The following is a 21,257-nucleotide window of genomic DNA, read 5'->3' on the forward strand; positions in this document are numbered from 1 at the left end:
ATAATATCGAGAAATATCTCTGGAAAAAGCCTTTGGAGAGATACAAATAAATATTATTGAGGTGTGCAGCATCTTCTGATAGCGTGGAAATACTTCACTTGTCAGATTTGAGTAATAATTTGCTACAATTTGTCCATGGTTTGTGATAAATAATTAAAAATTGAACAAAAACTGCTGAAAACCATTCATTTTGTTACATTTCTTTCCAAGAAGCAAAAAAAAAAATGTTACAATATTACAATATGGTGTTGAACTGTATTTTTGTACACACGTTTGTTGGAGGACGAATATATAAACTGAAGTAAAATTTTCGTTGATGAGTGCTACAATACTGTAGAATAAATGCCATGTGCGTTTGTTCGTTATTCCTCAATGAAGCTACTACCGTTTACCGGCTTTTATGTGGGGATAGTCAACAGTTTAAGTATTCCTGAGCATCGGGGTCACCACAGCGTAGTGGTTGCTTCTTAGCGCTGCTGTCGCCGCTTGGCACAACCCTTCACGATTCGCTGGAAGTTCCACTGTAGCAGCAAACCGATCAACCGCAGTGGTCCCAACAGGTAGAATTGAACGAAACAGAGCAACGGGCCCTTCCACGGTGCCATACCGACGCACAGGATGCTGAGTATCCAGCTTTCCAGGCCCAGGATGGAGAAAAACGATCCCTTCAGTGCGTCACGCACGATCCGCTTGCCAACATCTTCCGGTTTAGCCAAACCGCCCGAACCGGAAATAATCTTCGTTTCCTCCGGTTTGGTGCGGTTTTCGTTTTCGAACCCGGGCGTGTCCGTGTCGGCGGGTAGGGCCAGCGTTACACTAACCCCACGGTGGCTTGCTTCCATGGCGATCGTTTCGGCGAGCCCTCGGAGGGCGAACTTCGAAGCTGCGTACGCACCGTACCCATAGATACCGACAAGTGCCGCCTGGGACGCTGTAATGACGATGATGCCGTCACCGGCCGCCTTCATCTTCGGCAGCACGTGCCGCGTCGGATAGAAGGTAGCAAAGTAGTTGACATCCATCAACCGGTGAGCGTCTTCGATGGTCGTATCTTCGACTGTACCACAAATGGCCATACCAGCACAGTTGACCAGCATGTATATCGGCCCGACCGAGCTTTCCAGTTCGTCCAGGGTACGCGTGACCGCTTCATGGTTCTGGGAGAGGTCAAGTGAACGGAATTGAAGCTTTTGCGTATCCCGCACGCGATATTTTTCCAGCTCTTCAAGGGCTTTTTCTGTAAAAACAAAAATAGTTAATAGAAAGGTACACGAAGGAATCTTGCGGAATGTATACCGAGCAAGGACACCTTTCTCGCGATTATCGTAACATGGGCACCCAGTCGAACACACTCGATCGCTGCCCACATACCGATTCCACTGGAACCGCCCGTGACGACCACATGTTTGCCCTTGATGTTCCGTTTTTTACGAGTAAGAAAATAAAATATCAATCCATGCACCAGGAAAATACCGCCTATGGTGAGGATTATTTCGGTGGAATGTTCCATTGTTGTGAATCGAAATATAACCACTGCACTGTTCCGTAAGGAACTTCTGCTCAAGTACTTTCGCTACCCTTTTTTCAGGTAATGACGATAATCGTATATGGAACCATAGATTCGTGACCGCCTTTCTATTCGCCGCTTTTTGATTGACTAAAGCGGGTGTGAAAAATTGATAACAGATGTAATGGCTGCGTACTTTGCATCAGTATGAATTGGCAGACGTCTGTAAGCTAACCTAGAGCAGTATATCTTCGTAGAAGCAACCTCGATGCATGATCTTCTCTTTCCAACTCACAGATGGATTTTTTGAAACTTGAATTTATAAAGTGTAAAGTCCGCCAAAGGGCTTGCACTACACCACAGTCAGGAAGGATAGAACAACTAAAGTTAATCCATTTCGGAATGATACACAAGGACCGAAGATACAAAAACGACTGGTCCTGATGAAATGGGTTTGGTTGGGTAGAACAACTCGGATAATGATCGATCTAATCGACTCGTTATGTGACTAATTCGACTCAAATCATTGTGAGTCGATTCAAACAGTTTAGGATCAGGTCAGAATCGAATCAAATCGAGTCCCAAACCAATCAAATCTGATTCGAATCCTAATCGAATCATGGGATCCAAATCTTTAGAATCTGTCAGATGGGATTCGAATCCTTAGAATCCGTCAAATGGGATTCGAATCTTTAGAATCCGTCTAGGGATCGAATCTTCGAATCTTCCGAGTCCCGATTCTGCCAACACTAGACTGCCGCAGTCTTCGACGGGTCGCCCCGCTTCGCTGTTCAGAGAACCGAGCGCAAAGAACGGAAGGTAAAACTGCTGTGTTTGGTGCGACGAAGAATGCGATGAGAAGAAGCGGAAAATTCTTATCGCGGTGGAATGCAGTGCAATTGTGCAAAGAGTTTGCATTCGGCCCATCCTCGCTATTCCATCATCGCAGCGCACAAGGCAAGCGTAGTGCAGCGTTTGTTTAGGGTTTTGTGAAGCGAAAACCTACAGCCGCAGTGTGCCAGAGAGGGGTAAGAAACAGTGACAAAGTGTTTCGTGCGGAACGGTGGCAAATACATGAAGGTTGCGGGCTCGTTTTGTGAATAAAAACGTGGAGCCTCGATTTTTAGTTTGTTCCTACAACAAAAAAGCAGGGAAAAGGGGAAGAAAACAAACGCGTTAGCAAACTGCGTGGAGATACGTGAGCTGTTTTCTGTGCGTGGACGAGTGAGGGAAGTGAGTGAGAAAGCTTTCGGCCGGTTCATACAGTGCGTGCGAATGAAATAGCGTGTACGGTGAGATAAAGCAGAAATACCGTGATCCGCGGCGGGCCCAGCCTGGTGTGTATCCACGGGATCAGTTTTCTGTGGCACACGGAAAAACGGTGACGTTTTGCGTTCTCATTGGCATTGTCGGTGACTGTCCTCCCTTTGACAATCCGTGCACGATTTCTTCGCGCCGCGAGGCGCGACGGGATTGAATCGAAAAGTCTCGATTCCCTGGCGAACGCAAGTGTGCGCCGTATGTGTCTATATGTGTGTGTGTGATGGAAACAGGATCGGTCGCAGGATTCTTCCCGTTTCGTTGAACCGTGGAATTTCTTTCCCAGCAAAGTGTGATGAGATGAGATGGTGACCAGCGGAATCCCGTGGCAAGCTTCTCATACAGGTGCAATGCAAGCACAGGAAGCAAAATAGCGACTTCGCGTATCTTTACTGCAAAAGGATACCCTTTTTCATAGATTGCCGTGTATTTTTTCTCAGAAATAGAAATCGAGGTGAAGGTCGAAAAAGTCCATTCCCGTCCAGTTAAGTGTAAACATCGAGAGTATACGCTGGAATGGTTCTGTTCGATCAACGCCATTTAACATCGAAACCAAACACAGCCCAACATGCAACTCACGAAGAGACAACTGTTTTGTGCAAAAGTGCACACAAATTGCAGTGTGGTGCAGTGCAGTGCATGTACACAACACACCTACAAATACGCATTGTGGTTCACATGACTACCTGGGCGACTAAGCGTTTAAATTTATTACTTCAATGCATTAAATTTGCCTGTTTGTGTGGGTTTGGGTGGTGGACATTGTTTGCTTCGCCAACTGGGTAGCGAAACGCCAGAAAACCATAGGCAGCTGTCTCCAGTTTTACTATGTTTCAAATATGTTTGCCATTAGATTTTTAAAGGGAACAGAAAATAAGAAAAAAGATGCTGCAAAAACTCGTTCTGTTTTCCAAAATAAGATGTTGTTGTTTTTTTTATGATATCGCGGATGATCAATGCGAAAAGTTGTATCCAATGAGATGAAACAGATACACAATCTCTACCCATATTGATGGAGGGGTCGTGGTATTGCGTCAAGTGTCTTTTTCGTTCGCAATGAAAAACAAGTAGCCATAATAATAGTAAATTAGATATTGTGTAAGTCAATTTATGTTGCACCGCCTGGTAAACATCGTGAGTCAGTAAATTATTATTTCTGTGAGAACCATTACTAGTGAGATGAGATAATTGTCTTTTGGGCCTGAAACCGTGTTTGGGAGCTTCTTTTTTGTACAGCAGAAAATGTATCACGATGGCAAAAATGTAATATTGCTGCATCTCCTGTGTGGTACAAATATTGAAACATTCTTCAAGCAGATCATTTACGGAATGTGGGTAGAAATGGTGCAAAAAGTCTGAAGGCGGGATTATTTTTAACCATCTCGCCCAGCTAGATCATCCTGCAAAGTGCTGTCGTGGTCGTTTTCGCGATAGCGGACCGTCTTTCGTAGATTTTTTTTTTGTTGATTAACATTATTACATTCCTTCCGAAACACGCCTCATATCTGCCATCACTTTCGCTCGTATCCCCGTCTGAAGTGGGGTCCTTGTTTTCCTTTCCTTTTCTCGGTCGACATCTTTCGCTCGCGAAAAAAGGAGCGCCCATTTTTTGGTCCTAAGAAAAAGTGCCACTTCCACAAAGCAGCTGCTGCCTACTTCGATGGATTTTTGCTCATTTATCTCCCCACATCTGGAGCACGGCGGCGGGATGATGATGATCATCAGCAGGGCAGGATGGTGTTTGTGCGTTGACACCTGCGTCGAATTTTTGTTTAACGAAACCTTTTTTCCTTTTCCTCAAAGGGAAAAGCAGTCGAGTACAGCCAATAGAGATCAAAACAAATTAATTTTGAATAAAAGAGAGAAACGATGATAAACCATCCTTCGTCAAAGATAGAAAATAAAGGTTCCGTAGAAAATCGATTATTTTGAATCAACCTCACGATGAACATCAAAAATACTTTCATAGTTGTCTTAAAACGAAAAATAGTTTAACTAATTGCATTATTAAGTAATCGCTAATGTTTATGTTTATGTTCAAATGTTTAATATATCAATCATTTTCTTTTCATTCAAAATTTCCATTTTTCCCAGTGGTAAGATATCAAGCTCAATAAACTCATAACAAGCAGATACATGCATACCGCTTTTCCGCATTGTAAGGGTAGAAATGGAAAACACATATTTCCCCCTTTACGCTTTACTTACATTGACGCATCGATGAATCTATTCGTCGGTGAGGTGTTAATGTGAGATGGTAGTCTCGGTCCGTGTAAACAATCACATGGAAAATGCACTCAGCAAGAAAAAAAAAACGGACAATATTATTGTTTATTAAACGATTCACAATTTTAAGAATTTATAAAATTTGATAACAGTTTCCTATGTTTTGAATCCTTTTGCAGAGTGTGTAAGAGTTGACTCATAGCAAATATTTAAAATAAAGTGCAAGTGTAGTATTTGGTTCAGTGCTTGAGAAGAAAAATAAAAAAGGGAAAAATAAATAAATAAATCGGAAATGTGCGGTAGTGCTGCCGTCATTTATGAAATATCGTGTTCGTTCAACAACGTGGCAAGCAAATGTTGAAGTGTGCTATAAATAGTTAATGAATCGTGAGTGTTTACTGCCAAAAACAGAGCCATCAAAGTTGTTACTCTGTTACCCAATAAAAATAAGATAGATACCGAAATCTCGACACCGTGCGAAGGAAAGGCGAAACCAAAATAGAGTTGGTGAAAAGTGGTTTTCGAAAGGGAAACAAGTGTGTATGAAAAGAAAATTTTCAGCTGTTTTATATCTCTTATCTCGGTCGGTGGGAGTCGGTGGAGAGTGAAATGTGCTGAGTCTGGCGACTGGCAAACGGTCGGCGCAGCATACACATTTTCCCACATTACCATTGTGCCCGGTGCAAGAAATCAATGAAAAAGTGAGGTGAGAAAAGAGGCGCGCAATCCAATTGGCTGATCTTTTGAAGGTCAAATAATCAATTCCTCCCACGAGCGGTGGAAAAATTTGTTTGGAAAAAACGAAATAATCGTGCAAAGTTTGATCCACTTTCTACTTAAAACCCCTGACGCTTCGGAATATTAGCTGTGCCAACGGGCGGTTCAGTTTCCTCTACTCTGCATCTCGTTGGATTTGGAGCTACCCTGAGCTGACTGTAAAGGTAAGTGTAACAGACACCCAGGGTCGAGTTATAATTAGATTGTTAAGTACCAATGTTGAGGCTATATACTTTTTATTCTCATCCAATATCCTTCCGAACGGGCGCTGTCCTGTAGCTGGGGGTTTAAAATTACTTTGTGCTATATACACTTTTTAACCATATTTTGTTATCATTTCCCCATGATTGCGGAACTGTAGGCGAAACCTGTAGGAACAAAATATAATCATCTGAGTACACACTTTGCGCCGGTGTAGTGGTGATGCAATGCGAATATTGACCCTTTTTTTGCCACCATCCACCGTATCTTTCCTCCATGTCGCACTTTATGTATTGTGTCGCTTTGGGAAGACTTCCGGCACTAAGCGAAAAAAAAGAACTCCGAAAACAATTACCGGAAATTGGTCCGATCTTTTACTTTTCTTTCGTATTCTTCTAAGGGCGACAGCAAAGAAGAAAAACACACGCGTTGTCTTTTACTCTACAACCCGTTCCTATTGGTGAACTGTTCCGTTTGGGGCGCCACACCGGAAACGGTAGATTATTTCTGTTCACGGAAATGTTAATTCATTGTTCAATGAAGTTCAACTTCAGTGGAGAAAAGTCAGCTGTATATAGATGATAAAGATCAATTTGTTTCTTGAAACCCGGTGCCGCATAGCGTATTTCATTTTATTTTACACATAGTATTGCTATACGGATCCGTAGGCATTGCCAAAAAAGATATGCCATCTTTTTATATCGTGTCATTTATGTCGTAGTACCTGGCTCAATGTTTTTCTTGGTGAAGAGCAAAGTAAAAATACACGGGTGCTTTTGCCATAACAGTTTAAAATATATCGAAACCTTTCAACTTAATGTATCATCATGTTGTAGCACGAAAGTTTCGTTCATTCCCTTAGCGATTCTTTCGTTGTATTATACATATTTTCTTTTAAATTATAGTTTCTTTCTTTATTTTGTGGGTAACCACAAAATTACTAGCGGGTAACCACAGAAGTAAATCATATGAGTCATCTTCTCTTATCAAATCGTTTTGCAAAGGTTATAAAAGATTTATTAAATGTTTTTATAATCGATTTGCTCAACACACTGAGAAAGGAAAGAAATACAAAACTACACACGTTCTAGAATGGGCTGTGAATAGCTTTTCGCCAAAGAATTACCATCCAAAATAATACGTAGATTTGCATAAATGACAGCCCACTCTTGTTGAGGATTTCCAGTGGGAGAGCAGAAACAAATTCGTCTATTTTATTGACCCTGTTAAAACACCGAACGAGTTGTCCAACGTTGTCCAACGGCTTCGCATAAGGCGAATGTTTCATCCAATTTTTCCGGTAATAAAGCAAACAAACGTGCCCGTGCTGCTTATGCCCGGCCAGATGAGGATCACTTCATCCCACGCGCCTTCTCAGCCCGCTATCTCCATCGGCAGAACAAACGAAGCTTTATCGTTCCGACCTGAGCCTGGCCGCTAAGGCGCCCTCGAACATTATTATCTCGGGCGTCATCACCGACGCAACGGGCCATCCCACGGCTTACGGCCATAGATAGCACCCGGTACACAGGCACAGCGCGGGTGCTGGTGGCTCTCGAGTGGCACAATGGAGGAGTGTTTCTAGTGGGATTTTGTTTCCTCCCACACCCCCTCGTATCACTACTCCACTACCTGACAGCACCAGACTTTCGGTAACCTCGACGCAGTGCTCTAGATTTTCAGTGGCCGCTTGCCTCCCCCAGTCCGCCGGTAGGGGGGCCGGATTTGCATAAAATTATTGATACGGTATTTTAACGGATTTGACCATGACCACGACGAAATAGAAAGGGGAACCGTCGGCCGGTGGTCGGGCTCTGCACTCTAGCGTGGCCATGCGCGGGAGTTGACGTTGTGGCCGATAATTTTTTGGGCCGTTAAAATCGGGTCAACATAGCATGGTTCTTCAGGCGAGAAACACATTATCTCATGAGATCGCCATTTGATCATCAGATCCTTCACGTTTTTATCGATTGTTTTTAAAGCAACAGTATGGAAAAGGTAGTGTTCCGTTGGTGAACCAACAGGATAGGATAGTTTTGATGCAAAACTGTTGACGTGGAGTGTCACAGCTCGATCTGGTCTTATGTTCGCTGTTCGTGCTAGGAAGCTATGAGTCTTCTGGTCAAATCATCAATTTATTTCTTTGTGCGTATCAGGCAAATAACACACACGCACACGCAATATATACCGGCGAAGCAAACATGCTGTGTTGTTGCGTGCGACATCAACCGGGAATGGCGCCCGCTTGTTTCCATTGTTATCGAGGCACTCTCTACTTCTTCTCGTGTTACCCTTGGTTCCTGTTCTTTAATGGTTACAATCAGTTGTTCAAGTCCGGGTTTTTCCTTTGTGTTTATTTTTTTTTCCTGCACACAACCCGTTGCAGACATCTCCATAGTAGTAATTAATTAGTTTCTTCTTGCCAAAAAATTAGCAGGCCTGTGTAAACTCGGTGGTCAAGTTAAGTTCTTTCCTAAGTGAAGACATTTTACATGTTTACAAGAAAGAGTTTGTTTGAAGTAATTATTTCACTCCACCTAATGATGCCCTTTCTGCAGCCAACCAACTGCATGATCTGTAAGCCATTTTTAACCGTATCTGTTGGAAGGCTATGCCCATCAGAAAACTGATTATCGGTTTAGTCTGCTGTGGTTTTACTTTGTAGCTTGCTATCCGTGATAAGAGCAACCTTGGCACCAAATAATTGAAAACAGTATAAAATCAAGACAAACTGGCACAGCATTCTTTTGAGTCCTTGCCCCTTTTAAGTATAAGATGTGGATTTATTGAACGTATTACTACAAATACCGGCTATTCGTGTTTTAATACGTAACTATTCCGAACATAAAAAATATAATGTTGATAAATTATAATTTTTTTCGTTTCTTGCTAGTTTTAATACAAGCTGGTTATATTCTGGTTCAATTTTCAGGACACCTAACATTTATAGCATCAAGAATGCAAATTAAATGTAATAAATTATTGTTAAATTAACGTATATATTCCAGGCAAATGGAAGAAGTTTCTGTAGAAATTTCATCTCGTTTTGTAACCAGATACGATCCACGATTCATAAAACCGCAATGAGTTGTACCACGGCGACCCAGACATCCCGGGCTAGAAGCCCGCGGGCTGTTCCTCTGCGGTCGCACCCACCATTCCGCCCCACCATGGGTTTCGCTTGCGTATGTGCGTTTCGAGCTCCCCATGCACATTATTCCTTACTACACCGCCGCAGGCGGAAAATGGGCTCTCTCACACACTACGAAACCCGCGAACTACTCCTACGCACGTTTATCGCGTCAATCGCGTTATCACACACACCCTCTTTCTCCTCACCATCCGGGTGGGCCACTCCATAACAGGCTGGCTTTTCAGTCAGTCGAAAATCGGTCGAAAGGAATGGAAGATGTGCAGGCAGTATCTCCCCTTTTCTCTCCCGGTCTTTGTCAGTCTCTCGGCTTGTGGCTTGCATTCGATTGACTGTGTATCGTATCGCAAGGATTTACAATTACTCTCGGCCATGGAACATGCGCACTACAAATGGTTCCGTTGGGGGACGGGATCCTTTCATTTGGGAATGTTTTCGCATTCCCAACGTTCTCGCCCAATTTCATCTCCTTAACACGAGAAGTGTGGTGTTTTTCTAACAATCATCCGTTTATGCCCTATTACTTCTGTTTACTATTATAATTCTTATCAAAATCGTCAATGGTCATTTTGTGGGGAAATCTTCTCCATCCTGTTCACACGGGTTTGCATCTCGTTGGGACACGGTTCGATAGTCTCTCCCGGTCGGTTCTATGACCCAGGAAATGAACTCCACACACACACCACAAGATAAGGAAGCGACCCGGGACAATTTGCTGCCGTCTCGTTGCATTTATTGCACGCCGGTGCAACGGCAGCCAACCGTGTCCGGCCATTTTTCGGCACGATGACTTTCGTACGCATTCCCGGACCGTCCGAAGGGCGAGTTTTTCCCCGGCGCTGCATCATGGCTCTCTCCCTCTCTCTCGGGTTTCCATCGACGATGGTGCACTCGGAGCCGGCTGCAGCATGCAACTTGCGCATCCTCGACACCTGTCTTGCGTACGGTTGTGCGTACGGGTTTTCCGTATTCACAATACTACGCACCGGCTACGTCTACACTCTCACCATGCGTATCACGGGTCCTATGGCTCGCAAATGAGTTTGGGAGGGCGGAAATGCACTCCCCCAAATGGCATGTTCTGGAAAAGAACGGGAAGTTTTTCGCATGCCACAACCGTACAACCGAATGGGGCAGAAGCGTACACATTTGCGCAAATGCAGTTTTCCGATGACCGTGCATACATGCTGCATATGCGTTTGCCTTGCAGCAGTTCAGCGTAGCATTGAAACTTTCGATGCAGGGGACGCAGTCCGGTCAGGATCGAACGCATCCTACGTGCATCGTCCGCCAATGTGGGTTGAGGGTGGAAATAAAAAAATCGCCCTTCCAACGAATGCGCACTTCATTGAACAATCATTAATTTCAGCTGTATTGACTCAAATTATCGGTTTATTGTGGTCCCGCTTTCGGCAGAACTCGTATCGATTGGGTGTGGGAAAGAACGGTCTCTTCTTTGGGGTAGGAGTTTTTTATTTACCCCCGTGAAGTCCTTTTTTATTGTAATGAACGAATTCTGAGTTCGTTTGATGTTGAACGTTTCGGTGCGTACGCACAATTGCAGATAATTGAAATATTTTATTCAATCGGAATAAACGGTACTGCACACACTTCACCATCCGCTAAGAGCTGTGGAAATGATCGATCATTTGGCTGCCGGGTACTCGGGCTTCACACTCCAGCCTCTCTCGCAGATTAAAGCTCTTTCGGGCATTCCTCCTCCGGACGGCCGCGGAAATCTTCGAACATTCCGTTACCGCTGACGCTTAGTTCTACGACTACCCGAAACCCGGTGCTAGAAGCAACCACACCACTCTTGCACCTCTTTTCCTTATGTTTTCCTCTCCCTTTTCGTGGTGCTGCTCTGCCTATGTATTGTCTATTATCGTCTGCATCGATGAGCCTTTTCCAGAGGCTGATAAAGTAGGTTAATGCAGCAGATTTGGTTCAGGTTGAGCGATGGTTCCGTTGCTCTGGGCCATTGGTTCGTTCATTTCACACCTATATTGAGATGTGGTTTAGATGCAGTGTTAAATAGTGGGTTTAATGCGGATGCAAGTATTCGTTGGTTCGAGTTTCTGGTGTAATTTGAAAAGTAAGGCATAAAATATTGTAGACCAAAAGCATGTATCCATAAACCAAAAGCTTTTTTTCGACCAACACAGTGTGTTGAGTAATTTTTGTTTTATGTAAATTAGCATTTACATTTGTATGTGGACTGATGTTAGAATGGTTCATTATAAAATAATTATTAATAAGAATTTCTTTTTAACCAATTGTTAAAAGTAAGCCATGAGTATAGGATGATTACAGCCACATTATCGTTCAATGCAGTTACAATGTTACAGTGATTTCAATGTTGAAATGTTAGTTTTTTTTATAAAATCCATAAACTAAACTTTCCACTCAACTGAAAAAATTTCCCATCATTCAACCAGATTCACGATCACTGTACCCTTTCTTTTACAACCTAAAGGCACGCTTTTTAGACCCTCGACCACATTGCTTCATCGCCCATGTCGAGCATCGTGTGTGTGTGTGACACAAAGAAAACTGCATCCCTCGGGAGCGTCGCCGTAAAGAAATGGCCGTTCGTTATGTTATAAAAATAAATCGGACGTTGCGAAGAACGGCACAGCAGCTATTTGCCTCCTATAAATAAAAATTTCCCGTTCGCATGCACTGATTTGTATTTAAGAGGTTCTCATCCGAGACCCTCCCGTCCTCCTTGCCCCTTGGAGCACTACTTGGTCTAGGTGGCTGCAAGATGTACGATTGCTCGTTCCTGGGAAAGCAGAAAGCATCATCTCGAGCCGAGCCGAGCGCGCAGCATTCTTGGAAGCAAAGCCCTTTGTTGAGTGGCTCCGGCTGATGAGGCGATGAGGTTGTTTATTTTCGCTTATTTCAAAGAACATATAATAAAACCGGAAGAACCCCTTCTTATACTCATCCTCATGAGATCATTTTCTTGCAATAGAGAGCGTATATACCCTTTGTGGTTTTAAGAAAGCGTACTGATCTGTAAATCATAGCTTTAGCTGCTTAAAATGTATGCAAACTCATGGGAATATTTACAATGTGCGCTCACCATTATCGCATGTGTACTATTTAAATTAATTCATGCCAATTCGTGCGACAATGCACACTAATTGGCTTTTCGTTCGATAAGGCTGGCACGTTTCACACCATCAACTCTGATAAATGCAATTCCCTTGTCGGGTGTTATGTTTTTGTTATCAAATGTTTAAACCAAATTGAATTAAACAAAAAAATGTATGTTGATTCATGCGCGTACCCTCGTGCGGGGATAGTTAATGTTAGTCACGAGCATTTTATATCGTTTCAACCTGTATTTGAATGACATTGGGTGAAAGAAGGCACCCAAAGTGCCCGGTTTCTCGACTTTCTCCGCCCGGGTTGTGCACAATCCGGGGCAATTTTTCGAAAGCGTATCATCAACAGTGAAGATGAATATGTTTTCTCTTTTGGAAACTTTAGCGAAAAATTGTAAAAATTGTTTACCAGCTTAGTCCTATTGTGAACATTTTCCCAAAATTGGGTTTTTTCATACCATTATAATAGTCCATAGGTTTCTTCCCAATCCTTTGTCTATTAATCCTGATACTGGTCGATTCTCTTTGGAACTCTGTAAAGATCTGTTTTTTGGCTTTTTTTTTCAAGGTTTCATTTCCAATAGTTCACCTCTTCGAATCATTGTTTATCCCCAATCCGGTTGGTGACGTCACAAGGCTGCAGGATTGCTGCAGTTCCCGAAAGCCGCGAACCGGTGCCAAATGGCGTCACAACACTGGCGTGTTTGTCCGTGGACAGCCGCATGGTTCAAGCTGGTCGCTGTCCATACAGTGGTGGTGGTGGTGGTCGTGCTATGTTGCTGGCGGCTTGATTGGTTGTAGGGTATTCCAGTCGCGATCGTGTGTCCGCGCAAAGCCAAACGATCGTGGCGCAATGATCATGAAAAGGAACACATCATACACAAACCACCACAACGAAACACACTATACAAACACACGAATCATGATGATGATGATGATGATGATGGTGGTGATGATCGTGATGTCGGCACAGGGGAACGACGACGATCGGTCCCCGCGGGTCGCGATGTTCGGCGCGGAGACGGTGAGGCTGTTCTGGAATGTTAATTCATTGCGTTCCCCGCCCCGGGGCGGCCTCTTCAAACCCACTTCCCACTCTTTCTACCGATGCCGGCCTTTGTTGGTGTTGAGTCGTCTCTGCTGCTGTCGTCTCCTCTCACCTGCGCTTGGATCTTCGCTTGGGGGTCGCTGGTGTTGTGCGGAAACGCCAAAGAATGTGTGTCGCGCGACGCGGTTTCGGCGGGTTCGCGGCGGCATTCCGCGGACTCATCGTTGACAACCGTCGTCGTTCGTCGACGAGGACGGGGGAGAAGAAGAGATTGAAAGTAAGAGCACGGCAAATAAGATAGAAAACAATAATACACCCATACCACCGAGCAGCCCCAGAGGTACGTACGATCGGCAGAGGTTGCCACGAGAAGGCCCCACACACGGAGAGAGAGAAGTCGATTATTTCTACTCAAAATACCTGTTGTGGAGTTGAAAACAGCACATGTGGAGTTTTAAAATAGTTGTTTGATTAAAACCACCTAGCAGATCGTCGAACAACGGGTAATAAATTGGATACAATTGTAGCAGAAATCGTCAACCAATAATCAAATCCGTATCCAAGGAGGTATGTTAACAGATGACTAAGAAAGAAAGAGAGACAACTTATTAATCTAACCCATAAAAGCACTCAGTTTGTAGGAATCCCTAAATGACAATATAAATGGACTAACTATTTTTGAAAAGTAAATAATGATTGGGGGGTGGGGGTGATATTTTTAAAATAAATAATGCGAATACTTGTTTAAAGTATACAAACATTCTTATCTTCTTGTATCAATCTGTCACAATATCTAGTTTGAATAATAATATGTTTGGCATCAAAACATTTCTTCGCATGTGATCATTGTGATTTTAGCATGTGATCATTGATTGTAATAATAAAGAAAGCAGTCATAAACTACCATAATTTTATTTAATGACCTCTGTTAGTATTGCTAATTGGTTTTTAAACGAAAAATTTTGGTTTAGCTTTTGCACTGTTTCAGCAACATTTAAAAGTTTAACTACCTAATAATTTTACACATTGTCGACCGCTTTAATAAATCACGCCATTTTGTTGTTTGTTATTTTTTTCTGGTACCAAATAAGACCTCCACGACCGTACCAGATATGGCGTGTGTTTGTTTATCCTTCATCGGCTGATCGGTAAAACTGTCATCTCCGGAAGAGAGCACTGGCTCTGGGGCTTGCATCAGGCGAGGCGTAGTAGCGTCCCCGAGCACAGCATTTCGGTGAAGGTCACCGCAACAAAGATTGTATCGTGCATTGGAGGTAGTGCATCGATGTTTTTTTCCTCACTCAAAATTGTGAAACGTGAGCCAAACCCCTTCCGCCAGCAAAAAACCGCATCTCAATCCGGTGACTGGTAACAAACGTGCACCTGTGCCATCTGATGCTGGTGTGGAACGTGAGTCAATGTATGCCGAGCTAGTAAACACACCATCACGCGATGATGGATGTTGCTGACACCTTTTATCCGGTTCAATGTTGGATAAATAAAGTAAAGTAATGTCAAACGAGGTTTGATAAATTCGAGTGATCCTCCGTGCCAACCCTCCCTGAATGGGTCCTTAGAAATGACATCTCTTCCCTTAGCATCAGAAGGTAAAGTTTGTAATGCGAGAGCCATCTAACGGTGCCCTAACTTACACCGACTTGATTTTGGTCGGAAGCGGAAGTGATCGGAGGAGGAGCGGAGAGTAAGGGATGGGGTTCGGGGGGAAGAAACCCCCCCCTCAAGGGCGTCCCGGATGCGGTGGAGTGTCGCCTCTCGCCTTCGCCGGACGCCAGACGCGAACGATCTTGGATCGTAGAAAAAATATGTGAGAACAAGAATAATCACTCATTAGTGCATGCTCTCCTTTTTCCCCGATGCCGCGAGGAGGAAATTATGGGCTGTGTGTGGGGTAGTGTTTATGTGTTGATCTAATTTACCCCGAGCATGAGTCGGTGATTTTCTTTCCGGCCCGCGGAGGGAAGATTTGAGGTTGTTTGAGCGTTTATTAGATTAGCTAGTTTGTTGTTCGGCCGGCGCTAGGTCTCGTTTGGTTCTCGCTCTACAACGGAGAGGAAGTGCTGCCCGCTTGGGGTATAATTAAAGAAGGTAATTTTTAAACTTTCATTTGATGAACTAGCTCTGAAACCGTTCATCAAGTACCCATGATGAGCCTTTCAATGGTTACAAATCCTACAAATATGTGTATTTTACTGGAAATTGTTCTCATTTGGAAAATGCGTTTTGTGCTTTACTTTGATCAAGCATATTCCTATTGGAAATTTAAATAAGTCTTGATCGTCTCATCCCCTGAAAAAGCTCTCGGAAACTCACCACAAAAGCTCATTCGGTCGGGGTGAGATAGAAGTCGTGGTCATAAGGTGGCTTAAGCGCCATATAGCGTGTTTCTTACGTCGCGAGAATCTCGCTCAGCAAAGAGCAGACGGGTCTTTCTAGTGGTTTTTCAAATCGTGCAGGGTTGATTCGAACGTTTTCTCCCTACGAGCTTTGTAGGCTTCGTAAGCTTTCGTGGCTTAACATACGTCGAGCCTTTTTCCAATCTCAAACTCACTTGGCGCTCTCGTCGAAGGTTCCCAACGCCAACCCCACGAGAATGGCCCACGGTTTTGGGCGTGAGGTATATTTCAAGCCATTCGCGCAACCCTATCTCATTTTTTCTCTCTCAAACGCGCCGTTTCAATAACTCACCCTAGTGCACCCCGCTTCTGGCGATGTTTTTGCCCTTCTTCATCACCCCCCACGATCAGGCCAACAACCACACAAGGGGTGCGCGATGTTTTTATTACCGGGTGGCGCGAGAGTAACAAGTGATTTTTCAAAACACACGCGCATGGTTCGAGAGAGAGAGGGTGTGCGCTTCGCGAGCGATCGTCGAGGAGGTTGCCGCTGTTTGCGGTCAGTTTTCGAGTGGCTCTCCGCGCGTCAAGATGATTCCGCTGACGAGGGTTCCATCGTAGAGGTTCCTTCCCGTTGATCGTCGTAACTAGTCGTAAATGTCGCGTTTTACATCCCTTTTTTGTTTAAAGTGTCACGGGATTAAAGTGTCCGATGTGATATCGGGGGGGGGGGGGACTCCCTAGGAGGGGCAGATAGTGCCCTGTAACTACACCTGTGCGAAAGTAGTGCATCTGAGTGTTGGACAGTGGCAGGACCGTAGTGTAGAATTAAAGAAGAAACGAAATTATCAGATGGTTTCAAAACATTCAATACGCCAATCCGGTTTCGATCGGTGATGGCATATTAGTTTTCGAAACCGGAAATCTAGAAACCAATTATACACGTTTTTTGCTATGATAACACGTCCGTCCGACCGATCAGCAGAGCGATGCTTGGGAACGAAAGTGAAACACACGATGCTCTAAAGTAATCTAAAAACGGTGCCGACCTTGCGTCGATGGTGGACGAAAGTGATGCGAAGGTTGGATTAAATTAAGATTACCTTCAACCTGCCTCCCTCGGGCGATCTACCCTCGAAATAACCTCGATGTGTGTGTGTGTATTCGATCGGGGCAGCGAAGGGGATGACATTCAAATCACACAGCGGAAGACGAGTAGCTTGCAAAGGTGGACGGCAGAGAGACAGCGGCAAGCAAATCAATTTCAAAACAAACCCCCTTTAGAACCTATCCTTCACGGGGTCTTCGTAAAACGGAACAGAATAGCTGTGGGCGTCCGGTAGAAAGAATTACGCGCCATTTTATATTTTCCTGTCGACAACACATTCCCTTCCCCGTCGATTGCTTGCGTCGCAGGAGGGATAATCAATTTGACTTACCCGGATTTGATCTTCGGCGTCGATCTCTCCGTTGCGTACGGTTCAACACCACCGGTATATTAATAAAAAGCCGAGCGTAGTGTCTGTGCGCCACCCCCAAAAAGAAACCGGCATCGCTCCATTGAACAAGAGGGGTCTTGTGCACATTTTGGAGCAAACAAGCCAACAAACCAAACCAAACTAAAACCCTCCCGGCCACCCTCCTCCGGGCTGGCAATTCCTGTTGGCAATTCGAATCCGGAATCCGGAATCCGCCGCGATCCGCGATGTATTTTTTACGTTTTTGCCAGCGGCAGCCTCCGGCCTACGCAAAGTTCTACGAAGGTTAGTGGGCGATCCTTTTTGCGCGCTTGTGTGCGATGCGATTGTGCTGGCGCTTTGTGGACGGTGTTGCTGCTGACGATGATGTTGATGATGTTGATGATGATGATAATAACAATGTTAGGAGTTGTGCGAATACGCATGCCGCTTAAAGCTGTTTAACCAACGCTTTTCGTTGTTGCCAATCGTTAAACGTTTGCGAACGATTACTTTGGAGTGGAGCGAGAGATGGAGGGTTAACACACAAAAAAGCACAAGACTTTGGAGTCGTTTCCAAAGGTCACCACGAAGTGTTTTGGTTTTTTGCAATGCCGCAAAAATCCGTACGAAAGTGTGTCTAAGTGGTTTAACATTTTGATTTCGATGTGTGTTTGCATGGCATGGAAGTTGTCATTTCTGTTGTTGTTGTGACGCGTTGTGTTGTGAGTTATGTAAAACAAAACAAGTCATTCGGTTCTGCATGATACTAAGCTCATCTGAATAAATACATTTTAAAACTTAAAATCATTTCGCCATAAATAACATAACGTGTTTCCGGCAGGATGGTGTTGATGAACTCTGTTTACATGTTATTTTAGAACCTGTTCTTTCTTCTTTCAATTTCTTATTGATTTTTACTTCATTGTAAATAAGGATCTGTTTATTCCCATACTGCACCAATGGCATAAACATATCTTGTCCGGTCGAAAAGTAATCAATCCATATAGACTTCCATCTACCCTTTCGCTGCTGCTCCTGGTGGCCCTGAGGAGCTTTAAAAATCTGACCTTAAAATTGGTGGCCCTCACTCCGCCGTGGTCGGCTTTGCTCAACAATCGCACGTTGTGTACATTCCATCTTGCACCACCCCCCACCCTGTGTTCGATGGATTCGGTTTGGCAATAGCGTCGTTTTTCTTCCGCTACGGCTCCAATGATTACGTACAGAGTTTTCCTCCTCCCGGTTCAAACGTTCGCCGTTTCCGAGCATCTCCAGATGTTGCTCTGTAATTAGCGAATCACCACCAATTACTGGTTGACCTTCGCCAATAACATACAACCGTACACACACACACACACTATGTGCACACATGCGTTTCTTGCTTCCATTGGCTGAAACATCCGGAAAGCAAATGCGTCAAAGAGGTCGCAAAAATTAGCGAAAAAAAACAGGTTTACATATACAAATCGTGCCCGTGGTTTACCGTGTCTCGGTACGGTTAATAAAATATTTCCTCAGGCCTTACCCCCTCGTTTTTGCACGACGGGATATTGGACAAGACGTCTCCGAACATCTTCGGGTAGAAGCGAGGGAGAAACAGATAAATAAACTGAATCTTCAATGGCACCGAGTAAAGCGAAGTAAAAAGAATAGACAGAGGGAGTTTGAAGACTATGACTTCAAACAGAAAGATTGATCGTAAACATTCAAATATGCAAACACCAGGGAATGTTGGATGTAAAAAGAGTTGCACCACAGCATTTCTTCAATCCACGAATAATTTGTGCACATTGGTTTTTTGCTGAAAAATGCAACAACCGCACCCAAGATGAGAAAATGTGCAGGAATTCTATAGCATCTTGCTTGTCCAGATGGAGTATTATTTTGATTTTCGTCCGTTGTTTACTTCTCCAACCTCTAACCCCCCACCCGTGTCGCTCAGTGTGGTGGTCGTATATAATTATGACCGTGATTTGGCTTCCCCGGCTGATCGGTTTCTTTAGTATTTTTTTCCCCCATCCCTCAAAGGATAGGTTTTTACTGCTTTCCGTTTCCGTTCCGTCTGGGCCGCAAATTTTCGCGAGTTCTTCCTCGCCTTATGTGCCTGCTGCGAGGACGGCCTGTGGTGTGCTCCAGTTTTGCTATTCGCAGGCGAAGGTCGGAGAACACACTCGGTCTGGGTGAGATTAATTAGCTAGTTAGCGCGAAGGAAGAAGTAACTGGAGAAAAGAGATGATGAAGGGATCATCTGGGATGAGGGTTGCATGAAAACTTTCGCGTTCTAGCCACGTCGGTCCGTAATTTCTTTATGTTGGAATCTCTTCGCCGGCATGATGCTATTAATACTGTTTGCACCTAAAGATCGTCGCAAGTAGGCGGGTTGTTGGATTTATTTTGTTGAATTTGCGTAAATATAAACATGTTTATTTGCGCAATTTTGGCACGAGAGTCGATTTGAAGAACCAAACAAGCTACACGGTTCTGTGGTAAAATTATTATAGTTCGTTTGAAGCAAGATAAACAAACAACAGCACGCTTGCTTCAATCTTTTTCCACGTTTGTTGGATTTGAGTTGATTTCGTTTTGAAATGTATTAAAATGTGTTAGAGTTGAGATGAGTTCGAATTATACTAAGCGGTCATTTTAAATCAGTTTGGTTGACAGTCTTCAATCTCTCAGTAAAATCTCAGACTCATCTCAGTAAGATAGTTAAACACAATCTGACAGTGCAGAATGCAATGTAAACAATCAAACCGTCATCGAGCTGACAGTTAGACGACAGCAAACATGAAGGCAGCATGAGCACGGCATCAGTACAAACAAAACAAACAAGATGGACTCGTTCTTTCCATTGTTCCGGGCAAACATCACGCGAAACCTATCCTCCTCCAGCAGATCACTATCATTCGGTCGTTTGATGGAACTTAATTCCGCAAATGAACGTGCCGGCCCGGCTCGTTGGTCCCCGGCCCCGGTTTCGTCTCGCACGTTCCGCGCCGTGCCAAAGGTGGCGCAAAATTGGGTCATTCGGGCGAAAACCTTCGAACCGATGCGGGAAACCACTACCATCCGAGCAGGCGAGGCCGCTTTCGTTCCATATTTCCGCCACCATCATCGATGGGCTAGATGGGAATAGGAGTGGCTTTGGAAAATGGCCGGAGCGCTACTAAATTTGCTGCACCACGGCCTCTAATAGTGTGTGTGTGTGTCTCTGTCGTGCCGCCATCGTCACTGGGGCGTAACGATGATGCGAAACAGGGCCGTTCGTTCGTTCCATCTTCGATGAGGTTCACATATCATCATCATCGTAGGCCAAATCCTCTACCCTCTGGTGGAAGAAGATGGCACTTGCCTCGCCATGGTGTTATAGATTTGAACCGGTGGCGACAGATTTCTTACTAACGTGCCTCGAGGGGGGGCATTTTATTTTTTCGAGGGATCGGAGAATCTTCCTAGGTCTGGCATCAGTTTGCAGCTGGCAGAAGCGAAACAAATTCATCAAGTTGCTGGCACTCTGGTGTTGCCATACTGGAACCAATCCGGCCGGTGACACAACGGGGCCTTACGTGTACCGATGCAACCATCCAGCCTTTTGCTATATAGCCCTGTGTTTCAGGTGTATGCAGGGTTCGTTCCTGTTGTTCCGTTCCGTTCCGTTCCATGGAGAATAAAACGGGCAATTTAAAAAAGGTGTAGGAACAAAAACCCACTAAAAACATGCTCTCTTTTTTTTCTCCAAGAAGGGCGGGCTATGTCGGAGATGTGCACCTGGTTGCCAATATCGGCCGACGGAAGAGGCAGCGTGTGTCCGGTTCGGAAAACGGAGACTGGCGCACGACCGTAAGATTGAGGTTACGCTATGCCGGATGCGCGTAGCTAACGATAACTGCGCGAAACTAATTAACCTTTTGCTACGCAAAGGTTTGTCGTTCCGTTCTGGAACCCCGTGCACCGTGGTACACCGGGTGCAGCTGAGCAGCGGGTTTCTACGCTGTGTCTGTGGCGAAAATCATCAAGAAGATGATGGTGGAAGACACGCGGCGAAGTGTGTTCTTACGTACCGCTTGGGATATCGCGTTCGTAAGGCAGGTGTACATTTT

The 21,257-nt window shown here is 44.4% G+C and overlaps 2 protein-coding genes across 4 annotated transcripts in view; one reads left to right on the plus strand and one right to left on the minus strand.

Moving 5' to 3' along the window:
* Window positions 1-241: 241 nt before the first annotated feature.
* On the minus strand, window positions 242-1,583 carry LOC131272365 (3-ketodihydrosphingosine reductase). Its single transcript, XM_058274077.1, has 2 exons — window positions 1,297-1,583; window positions 242-1,237 (listed from the first exon to the last, which is right to left on the minus strand). Exons 1-2 carry the CDS (start codon window positions 1,508-1,510, stop codon window positions 468-470), a joined length of 984 nt encoding a protein of 327 aa, XP_058130060.1. The 5' UTR covers window positions 1,511-1,583; the 3' UTR covers window positions 242-467.
* Window positions 1,584-2,240: 657 nt separating this feature from the next.
* The window catches only part of LOC131260935 (trithorax group protein osa), a 60,028-nt gene continuing 41,011 nt past the window's right edge, over window positions 2,241-21,257 (plus strand). Inside the window, exons 1-3 of one of the 3 annotated variants that reach the window (XR_009178173.1) lie at window positions 2,333-2,535; window positions 5,233-5,759; window positions 5,919-5,994. The gene's annotated coding sequence lies outside the window, so the exon portion shown is untranslated. The other 2 variants (XR_009178172.1, XR_009178171.1) reach the window with 2 other exon arrangements.

Source organism: Anopheles coustani, chromosome 3 (genome assembly GCF_943734705.1).
Source record: "Anopheles coustani chromosome 3, idAnoCousDA_361_x.2, whole genome shotgun sequence".
Lineage (NCBI taxonomy): Eukaryota > Metazoa > Arthropoda > Insecta > Diptera > Culicidae > Anopheles > Anopheles coustani.

Excerpts from the sequence above, each read along its gene's own strand:
- LOC131272365 (XM_058274077.1), bottom strand. The coding sequence starts at position 1,510 with ATGGAACATTCCACCGAAATAATCCTCACCATAGGCGGTATTTTCCTG. Across the intron at positions 1,238-1,296 it reads GAGAAAGGTGTCCTTGCTCG|AAAAAGCCCTTGAAGAGCTG; the intron begins GTATACATTCCG and ends TTGTTTTTACAG.